Source organism: Zonotrichia leucophrys, chromosome 26, assembly GCF_028769735.1.
Source record: "Zonotrichia leucophrys gambelii isolate GWCS_2022_RI chromosome 26, RI_Zleu_2.0, whole genome shotgun sequence".
Lineage (NCBI taxonomy): Eukaryota > Metazoa > Chordata > Aves > Passeriformes > Passerellidae > Zonotrichia > Zonotrichia leucophrys.
The window spans coordinates 4,351,083-4,361,782 of record NC_088195.1 but is presented as its reverse complement, the minus strand read 5'-3'; the positions used below and the strand labels follow the sequence as shown (position 1 = coordinate 4,361,782).

Genomic DNA, 10,700 nt, shown 5'->3' with positions numbered 1-10,700 from the left:
TTTCTGTGAGCACACTCACAATCCCTGAGCTGCAGCACTGGGAAAGAGACCCCAGCCCTCCTTTCCCAGGGAGAGTCACTTCACCCCTCAGCACTTTTTGCCTCAGGAAGAGGGATTAAAGCAGAAAATTCAGATCCATTCCAAAAAAGGCACTGGGGAGCTGATTTTGAGAGGCAAGAAATTAAAGAACTGCTTAGCTGAATAGCTGAGCTGGTATTTTTCTGTCCTCAGGAAACAACTTTGATATAACAGCATTAGTAATAATAACACCCCAAAGAAAATCCTGATGAAATCATGTAGAGCCTGCAGGATGTGTGAAATCCCTGGGATGGGGTGTGGGTCTCCCTTGTGTCAGCAAAATCCTTCCTGGAGGGGATGGAGACACATTACCACCAATGGGAGCAGCTCAGGGAGAATAATCCATCTTGATCAAAGAGCCAAAATAGCAGAAAAATCTTTTAGTAAATGAAACTGTCCAGAAAATCTTGAAACTTGGTGTGTCACAAGCCAGTGCTCCTCTGACAGGGCTGAGAGCTCCTTCTTTGAAGAGTTTATTTTTATTCCTCCTTTCCAGAGGGAAGGAAGGAGCAGACAACACTGGGAAGGATGAATGAGAGGAGCCTGGGCATCCCCAGGCTGGCTGGGACAGGGGGATCCAGATCTGCAGGGCCCCTGTCATTGTGCAAAATTCATCTTTTAAAAGGAAATTTTAGTTGTGTCCCTTCCTTTGGTGTCACCCTGGTTTTTAAAGGTTTTCTAAGCTTTCTGATGTTGACATTCTTGTAGTGAACTTTCTCACACACTTTCTGTAAATAATTGTTTTGCATTCCTTTATGGAAGAGGAGAGAGTTGATGGACTGTTGGTTTGTCCAGTGTCATTGGAGAGGTGGCACTGTCACCCTTCAATCCACTGTCACTTTTAGAAAACTATAAATGTTGGAGTATATTTTCTTATTTTTCTTCACCTTTCTTATATATATATTTCTTATATATATTTCTTATATATATATATATATATATAAAAATATATATATATATATACATATAATATATATAATAATATATATAATAATATATATAATAATATATATAATATATATAATATATATAATATAATAATATATATAATATAATAATATATATAAATATTTCTATATTTCTTATATAGATATATATATATTTTTTTTCTTCACCTTGAGAACAGCAGTGTGAGCTTGTGTTCTTTCATGTCCTATAGTGACACTTTGGGAAGGTGCAGCAAGAGGGGAGAGCAGGGGGTGTGAGGCTCTGGAGGGTTTGAGGGGTTGAGGAGCTGATGGTGACACCACACCCCAGCTGTGCAAAATTTCATTGCATTTTTTGGTACAGATGTCTCCTGATTAGATTATATTTCATTCTTCATTTATTCTCTAACAAGCTGAACATTTCCATTTCCCAGGCAAGGCCAGGTCAGGAATGGGAGGAGGTGGCAGCTGACACTGATGTTGATATTGAAGGGGTCAATCCTGCCATGGAGGATTTGCAGGAGCTGGTTTGGGGTCTGAGGAGGAGAAATGGGGCAGGGGGAGGTGGGGATGGGCATGTTACTGTAAGACACAAAACAACACGAGCACACACACTGCTGTTCTCAAGGTGAAGGAAAAGGAAGTTTGTTTTTTGACTCCAACATTTATAGTTTTCTAAAAGAGACAAATTGGAGGGTGAAAGTGCCACCTCTCCAATGACACTGGACAAACTAACAGTTTATTACATTTCTTCTCTTTCATAAAAGAATGCCAAACAAACAGTTATTTACAGAAAGTGTGTGAGAAAGTTCGCTACAAGAATGTAAACATCAGAAGGCTTAGAAAATCTTAAAAAAATCAGGGCGACAGGGGCACAATGTGTCCATCCTCAGATCTCAACCGAGCACCAGGATCTCCACCAGGCTGTGGGTGAGGGGCCCAGGGCTCTGTCCCTGGCCCAGGGGAGGGGCACACGTCCCCTGGCACCCCACAGTCCTGTCCCTGCACCCACAGCAGCCCCAGGGCCCTCCTGTCCCCAAAGGAGGGACACAAAGTGTCCCACAAAGTGCTCTGCAGGTCCCTGGCCTCACTGACAGTGCCAAAATGAGAAATATCAGAGCAGGGCTGGAGCACACACCCCAAACCCCTGTGCCCCACCACAGATCCCCCTGCCAGAGGGACAATGCCCATGGCAGGAACTGTTTTGGGTGAATCTGGTTTTGCTTCCTCTGCACTTCCATTAGGAGATGCTGAGGACTGGCTGCCTCTCCATGTCCCTCCTGGCATGTCCCCAAGCCCTGGTGTCTTCCCAGCCCCTGAGGGGAGATTTTCTGCCTCCCTTTGCTGCTGGTGTGTGATGGGTTACACCTCAGCCAGATGTTCCGTGGGCAGGAGAACTTATTTGAAGTTAAAAGCCAGTGATTAGCGTTGCCAACCAGCCATTAAGAAAGTATTAAATGGAGAATTATCCCCCTCTTCCTGTTTCAATACAATGGGAGCTTCATAATGCACTTGTTTAAGTTGCCTGGTTTTAATTTTAGTTCCCCTGTTTCCAACAGGACACACTGAGCCATTTCACTTTATCAATAGCTGGAAAAGAGTCAGGGAGGGGAATAAAGTCAATATCCTTGAGAATGAGACAAAGGAGAAAAAAAATTAGCCCAAAGATCTGAGTTTCTCTTTCCCACTGATAACACAACTTCTCAATTTACTTGCCCAGATTGCCTTGCAAAGAGGAGCATTTTTCAAGAGGAGCAGAGATGAAAGGGATTATTACTTATAGAAGCTCTTCTCTAAAGAGATAAATTATTTGGCAATTAAAGCCCAGGGAGCTGCAGACTCGGGGGAAGGCTGGAGCAGCCCCATTAGCATCTTTCCCACTGACCATCCTTTGGGAAAGGATGATCCCAGTGCCCCTGCCCTGGCTGTGGGGCCACTCCTGCTGCAGCCCAGGAGCGGGGACAGGAGCAATGCTGGCCCCAGAGCTGCCCCCATTTGGGGCTGAACAGGACCAGGGGCAGGGGAATGAAGGAATGAGGGAATGAGGGAATGAAGGGATGAAGAGATGGAGGAATGAAGGAATGAGGGAATGAAGGGATGGAGGAATGAAGGGATGAAGGGATGAAGGAATGAAGGGATGAGGGAATGAGGGAATGAAGGAATGAGGGAATGAGGAACGAGGAATGAGGGAATGAAGGAATGAGGGAATAAGAAGAGGGAATGAGGGAATGAAGGAATGAAGGGATGAAGGGATGAAGGAATGAAGGAATGAAGGAATGAAGGGATGAAGGACGGAAGGAATGAAGGGATGAGGGAATGAGGGAATGAAGGAATGAAGGAATGAGGGAATGAAGGAATGAAGGAATGAGGGAATGAGGGAATGAAGGGATGAAGGAATGAAGGAATGAAGGAATGAAGGAATGAGGGAATGAGGGAATGAAGGAATGAAGGAATGAAGGAATGAAGGAATGAAGGAATGAAGGAATGAAGGGATGAAGGACTGAAGGGATGAAGGAATGAAGGGATGAGGGAATGAAGGAATGAAGGGATGAAGGAATGAGGGAATGAGGGAATGAAAGAATGAAGGAATGAAGGTTTTCCACAGCCTTCTGTGGGGAAAAGGCTGCCCATGCCAGCCCCAGCTGACCTGCACAGCACCAGGCAGTCTCTGCCACTGGAGACCCTGAGTCAAGGCTGAGTTTTCCTGAGAATCTCTCAGTGCAGCAGGAATGGCTGGGAGGGCAGGGGCAGCTGGGAGCAGCCACAAAAATCCATTTCCACACAGGACAGAGGGAGCTGAGGCAGCTGATCCCTGCATCCCATTTGGATCCCTGTATCCCACCAGGGCTCGTGGCATCCTGCCATGGTCCCTGCATCCCACTGGGGTCCCTGAAACCTGCTGGAAGTCCCTGCATCTTTCTGGGCACCCTGCATCCTTCTGGGGTCCCTGCATCTTTCTGGGGTCCCTGCATCCCATCAGGGATCCCTGGGTCCCATGGAGGTGCTGCTGCTCCCACTGGGGCTCCTGGCTGGGCACTGCCAGGGTGGCTGGTGGGGACAATCCACACCCCTGAGGGCACCCAGGGCTCTGACAACAACTCCCCCAGCCGTGGCACAACCTTTGCTTTCTCCTTATGGGGCCAATAAATACTTAAACAAGTAAAAAAAGAATTCATGACCCCAGCAGGAGATGAATTCTGGCACTTGCAGAGCTCCATGGGGCTGGGGGTGTCCATGCCATGGCAAGCAGGATCCTGTGGCCCTGCTGATCCTCTCTCCCACGAGTCACCCCAGCAGAGTCACCCACACACATCTCTCTGATGTCTCTGAGGTCCCTCACACTCTCCCATGGCACTGGAGGATGGCAGGGACTCAGCCCTGGTGGGATGAGGAGGGTGACCCCATCCTGGAGGCAGCCTGGGGACAATATCTGCTCTCTGTGACAGTGACAGGACCCAAGGAAGGGCTGGAGCTGTGTCAGAGGAGTTTAGGTTGGATTTCAGGGAAGGTTCTTCCCCCACAGGGCACTGCCCAGGCTGCCCAGGGAATGGGCACAGCTGCAGAGCTCCAGGAGAGTTTGGACAGCACTGCCAGGGATGCCCAGGGTGGGATTTGGGCGTTTCTGTGCAGGGCAGGGGCTGGATTTGGATCCTTGTGGGTCCCTTCCAGCTCAGGACACTCCTGATTCCAGGAGCTGGGAGCACTCAGAGCTTGGAGGGCCCTGGTCCCCACCCGGTGTCACAACGAGCCCCCAGCTCAGAGCTGAGCCATCCCTGCTGATCAGACACGTGGGGTTTGTCTCTTGTTTGCCAGCAGATGGAGATCAGGCTGCTCTGCTTGACGGCAGTTATTCCAAGGATTAATTAGTTGACGTTTCCTGAAGTACTTTGAAGATGTGGAGTGTGAGATAAGTGCTGTGCTCTAGGAGCCCATCGGGTGCTGCAGTAATTTTGTTCCTTTTCCTCCTCATTCCCAAAGAGTTTGTACAAAAACAAATCCCACAGGAGCTGGTGAGGCTCTGGCTGACCTGGTTTAGTGAGTGGCACCTCTGCCCGTGTGCTCAGCACAGGGAGGAGGCTGCAGAGATTCCAGAGGAGCCATGGAGCCCCTCTAGAGCCAGGCTGGGATGTTGGGGAAGATGAAACACAAAAGCCTTATAAATATGATTGCCTGGCAAAAGATTTTGAGAATATGGAAACTATAAGGGAGACTGAAATGAAAGCAAGCTTTGAGAGCCCTCAGTTACTGAACAACTGGAAAACAATGGTGTGGCCAGCTGAAGGTGATCCCCTTTAGATCAAACAACACCCTCTGCTTGCAGACAGGCCCAAGGGTCAGAGCAGACCCTACAGCTTGGCAGAAGGGGCCCAAAGAGGAGTTTTTAGGGTTTAAAATGTAACACAGTACGGCAATGTAATGATTCTTACAGGCTGTATGTAAATGCTATAGGATTTGTATCTTGTACTGGATTGGTTAGTGAGAATTAGAATATTCAACATAGAAGAAGATTTATGGTATTGTAATGGGAACTTCACTGTGTTAACTCTTACTTCTTGCCTCTTAGCTCTTACTTTTCTCTGCTCTTACCCCTTTTACTCCCTTACGCTCTTACCCTCTTACTGTCTCATCCTCTCTCCCCCTCTCTTCTCTCAGTCCTGCTCCAGCTGTGGCTGGCAGCTCCCAGCAGGGCCCTGCACCCAGGCCCTTTGCAATAACCCACAATTCCCAGCCCTGGCTGCAGAGATCTCTCATCTCCATCCATCCCAACCATGCTTCCCCCATCTATCCTGCACTGGGAGAGCTGGGGGTGCTCACCTGGAGCAGAGAAGGCTCCAGGTGTCACAGGGAAGTGCAGGACATGTTCCAGGCTACAAGATGTTTCTGGTGCACAATCATTACTGCCCCATCAATTTTAATTCAGGCTGGAGAAATCATGGGTGTAATTATTTACTACTGTGAGATTTCTGAAAATTATATTTCTCTTACTGCCCTTATTGATCTTGAAAAGGGCCATAAATTAACTTGACAGTTCACAGAGTCCTTCACACTTGAATAATTTCTCTGCTTGACTTGCACTGTGTGTTGAACTTTCAGCACCAGCCAATTACAGTCATTCAAAGTGGGTATTTGAAGATTTTTCTTATGCAACAAATTTGATTATAATACCAAAGAACTTGAGGCAAATACCATGTCACAGAACAGTTTGGCTTGAGCTGGGCACAGATGGATGGGATTTAGGGTGGCAGCGGGGTGGCATGGCCACTCCACAGCCCTGGGAGAGCAGGTGCTCCCCACAGGGCTGGCACCTCCCTGGGGTGTCCAAAAAGCAGCCTGGCACTGGCACCAGCAGGATGCAACCCTCACCCAGCCAGCCTGGCCCATAGCTTCACTGCTTGTCCCCAGAATTGGGAAAAAAGGGACACTCATGGCACTGAAACACCTCCTAATCCATCCTCTGTGCTCTCAGGATGCTGTGATGGGAACAAACCACAGCAATCCTGGTTTCAAGGAACAGAAATGGGGCAAATCCTGCACCCTGCAGGGGTGTGGGGTGAGGGAGAGCACGGGGCACAGTCTCTGCTGGGGCAGGAAGGACAGACATGGTGTGGGGACAACTGGGGCTGTCCCCAGCCCCTGAGGGGCTCCCAGCACCTGCCCTGTGCTGCCCCATCCCCTCTGGGGCTGCTCTGTGCCAGAGGAAGAGGGAAGGGGATGGGGCAGCCCAGGGCCTTATATAAGATGGAGAATCTGTGGCTGCAGGGGGAGGTGGCCTGTGCTTCATTAGAGACAAACTCAGTAAATCAGCAACATCTGGGGCCTGCTGGCTGGAGCACCGCCCCAGCAGGGGAGGGAAATCTCCTGTTGTCCTCCCAGATTAAAGGATTTTGCTGTTTGCTCACAGTTTTGTTCATGTAAAACGAGCTGGCCCTCAGCAGCAGCCTGCCCAAACCTCGTGTTCCATCTCTGCCCTAAGCCCTTCCAAAACCCTCACCAAACACAAACCCCTGCCCAGGCACCCACCCAAGGTCTGTCTGTGCTGCTCTGAGCCCTGCAAGGACACCCCACCCTTGGGAAGTGATTTTTGGGGTGTCTCAGGGGCAAGGTGGAGCTCAGGGCTCTGACAGCCCTGCCCAGCACCCCACACTCCCGCAGGCAGGCGGCCGCACTTCGCTGCGTACTATTTATTCATTATATCAGAAAAGAAAACCTCGTTAAATTAGTCCAGGACTCTGCTGGCTGCTCCCAGGTGGGGACACCAGTGACAGGGGGTGGCTGGGGTGGGGATCCAGCATTTCCTCATTTCACAGTGATGGGAGAAGGGCTGGGCTGGACTGGGCCGGGCCGGGTTAGGCCGCACCCTCAGACCTCCAGCTTCTTCTTCATCTCCATGCGGTAAATGATCTGGTAGCCGTCATCCCAGGCGTAGATCTGCCTCTCCCTGGGGCTGTACTTGAGGCTGGCGTGGGAGCCGTAGCGCTTGGGGAAATAGACCAGGGAGGCGTCCTCGGGGGCCAGTGTGCCGCTGACGTCGAAGACGCACTGGACGCGGGCGCGGCTGGGCAGGCGCGTGTTGTACACCACGTGCAGCGCCCCGCACACCACGAAGGCGCCCTCGGCGTTCTCCCGCGGGCACGGCGTGTCCCACATCTGCTCAATGTCCAGCGAGGCGGGGTCCAGCTTGGCCAGGCACATGTTCTTCTCATCCTCCTTGGTGGCGTAGATGGCCCAGAGGCCTTCCTCGTCTGCCGACACCTCGATGTAGGTGGAGGGGGAGAGGCCGAAGACGGGGATCTGCTCCTCGGCCGGGAACACCGAGCTGTCCACCACCGTCTTGTTGGCCAGGTTGAACTTGATCACCTGGAAGGACTGGCCCTGCTGGCGGATGTAGAAGAGATGGCCATCGTAGACGAGGTGCCCGGTGCCCACCCAGGGGTAGGGCAGCTTGATGCGAGCGGCCTTGCGGGTGGCAGAGAAGAGGGTGAACTCCCGCATGCGGGGGAAGACGTAAACGGTGTCGTTGGCGGTGCCATCAAACACGTAGATCTTCTCCGAGCTCCCTGCAGCGTCCTTGGTCCAGAGCCCCGAGGAGCTGCCAAAACGCTTCAGGATCTTCATGGCCCTGACACTGGCGATGGTGTCACTGCAATCTGTGAGAGAGGGGATGGCTGTGAGAGCCTGGGAACAGCCCTGCCCTGCAGCACTGCTGCTGCTCCGTGCTGGAGCTTCGAAAAGCAGGAATCAAACCTACACTAGAGGAATCAAAACCCTCCATACTTCCTTTATATTACTTTCTAGTAAGGTCAGCTAAACAAGCTATCGAGCCCATACCCCAAAAATGATGGTTCAACTCCTTCCCCTGCTAATGAACCCCCAAGCAAATCTAATTTTCATCACTAGCCTACTCCTAGGAACAACCTTTACTATCTCAGGTAACCACTGAATTGTGGTCTGGACCTGTCCCACCCAAACCCCTTGGAAAGTTATTGAAGGGGTTTAGGAGCATCCCTGGTGGCATTGGGAAGTCCCCTAGTGCATCCATGGCACAGAGAGGAGCCACCCTCACCCCAGCCCTGCCCCAGAGGCTTTGGGGACACACAGGGCTCCAGCCTGGGGCTTGGATGCAGCTTCCAGGCTGGGGGGGATGCAGGGGCTTGTGCCAGAGACATCTGAGATGCCCTGATGTGACACAATGCCCTGGGCCATGGCTGGGGGACACCTGGACTGGGGTGGGCTGGGAAGGGTCAGGGTAACCCTCAGACAGGAGTCATTCCAACACCTGGGGTGGTTTCATCTGCTGTGCAGGGGGATGCAGGTTGCTGAGCACCTTGGGAGTTTGAGCTCCTGGGTCTCCCTGAACCCAGCCATCAAGGGCAGTATCCAATTCATATCCGAGTCACCCCGACACAGCTTTTGGCAATTCCAGCTTTGTGGGAAATATTAGCTCTTCCTATGGTGCCTCCAAGATTTAAACCTTTGCCTAAGAGCTTGGTTAACATTTAAACTCCATTCTATAACACCAGATACAAATTGAATTTGAATTATAAGGGATTTGCATAATATCCAATCCCCCAGGGAGCCACTGCAGCCCCTCACCTGTGAGCTTGGTGTACTTCTCATTCTTCCTCTGCTTGGCTGTGGCCACCTGCTTGTCCATCAGCGTCTCATCCACCTCCACGCAGGGCGGGGCAGGGTTCTGTGTCTCCAGGTAGTCCACCTCCCTCTCCAGCCGGTCCACGCGCACGGCCGCGCCCTCGGCCTCTGCCCGCAGCGCCTCCCGCTCCTTCTCGGCCGCCTCCAGCATCCCCAGCACCTGGTTCTTGAAGTCTCGCAGCTCCGTGGAGTAGCGGCTGCTCTGGTCGTGCCACTGGGAGATCCTCTCCTGGGGTGGCCAAGGGGACACTGAGGTCTCCAAAGCTCACAGCTCACCATGGCAGCTGTGCCAGCCTGCCCAGGCTGGGGGAGGCCCTGGACCACATGGGGCTCGTGGCTCTGGGTCCCATCCTACCCTGTTCCTACTCCTGTGGTGCTCCCAAGCACACAAAGCTCCCACGTTCCTTCTGCAATGTTCCCAGACCCGTGATGCCCATTCCTGCAATGCTCCCATGATGTTCCCAGACCCACAATACCCCATTCCCGTGCCACCCCCAGACCCATAAGGCCCTGCTCTCCTGTGACACCCCCAGGATGCCCCCATGATGTTCCTGAGCTCACAGAGCTCCCCAGTCTCCCACACTGCTCCCACATCCTTGATGCCCTCGTTGCTGTGATGACCCTGTGAAGCTCCCAGACCTGCAATGTCTCTGCTTTCCCATGATGTTCCCAGACCTGTGATGTTCCCATTCCCATGATGTCCCCATGGTTTTCCCAGACCTATAATGCCCCTTCTCCTGTGGTGTTCTCATTCCTGATGTCCCCATGACTCTTCCAGACCCACAATGCTCCTGCTTTCCCATGATATTCCCTGTGATGTTCCTGTGATGTCCCCATGGTTCTCCTGAACCTGCAATGCCCCTTGTCTTGAGATGTTCCCATTCCTGTGATGTCCCCATGTTTCTCAGACCTGCAATGCCCCTTTCTCCTGTAATGTTCCCATTCCTGCAATGTCTCCATGGTTCTGATGTTCCCATTCCTGTGATCTCCCCATGTTTCTCACACCCACAATGCTCCTTCTCCTGTGATGTTTCCATTCCTGTGATGTCCCCATGGATCTCTCAGACCCACAATGCCCCTTCTCCTGGGATGTTCCCATTCCTGTGATGCCCCCACGGCTCTCCCCCAGCCACAACGCCCCTGCCCCCATGATCCCCCTGTCCTCCAGTGCTCCCACACCCATCTTGCCCCGGTGTATCCCAGCTGGGCTGTGCAGGACCCCGGCAGGATCTGCCAGGGCTCCATCCCCACCCCCTGCTCCATCCCCAGCCCAGCTCCTCCTCACCAGCCCCGCTCCCAGCCCCATGGCCTCCCTGGGGAAGGGTTTGGCTGCCTGTCCCGGGGCGATTCGGGGTGCAGGGCTGTACCTCCAGGAGGGTGATGCGGCGCTCCACGTACTCCATGAACTGCTGCTGCTGGGCGCGCAGGGCCGGGGCGAGCAGCGGCAGCAGCAGCAGCAGGCAGCGCCAGGGCCCCATGGCCGGCAGCGCTGCAGCCTCCAGCTCAGTGCTCAGGAATGCTCCGGCCTCCCCAGCCCTTATTGCA

The 10,700-nt window shown here is 52.4% G+C and overlaps 1 protein-coding gene across 1 annotated transcript; it reads right to left on the bottom strand.

Moving 5' to 3' along the window:
• Positions 1–7,171: 7,171 nt before the first annotated feature.
• On the bottom strand, positions 7,172–10,700 carry OLFML3 (olfactomedin like 3). Its single transcript, XM_064733206.1, has 3 exons — positions 10,523–10,700; positions 9,099–9,384; positions 7,172–8,152 (listed from the first exon to the last, which is right to left on the bottom strand). The coding sequence occupies exons 1-3, from the start codon at positions 10,631–10,633 to the stop codon at positions 7,365–7,367; spliced, it is 1,185 nt and encodes a 394-aa protein (XP_064589276.1). The 5' UTR covers positions 10,634–10,700; the 3' UTR covers positions 7,172–7,364.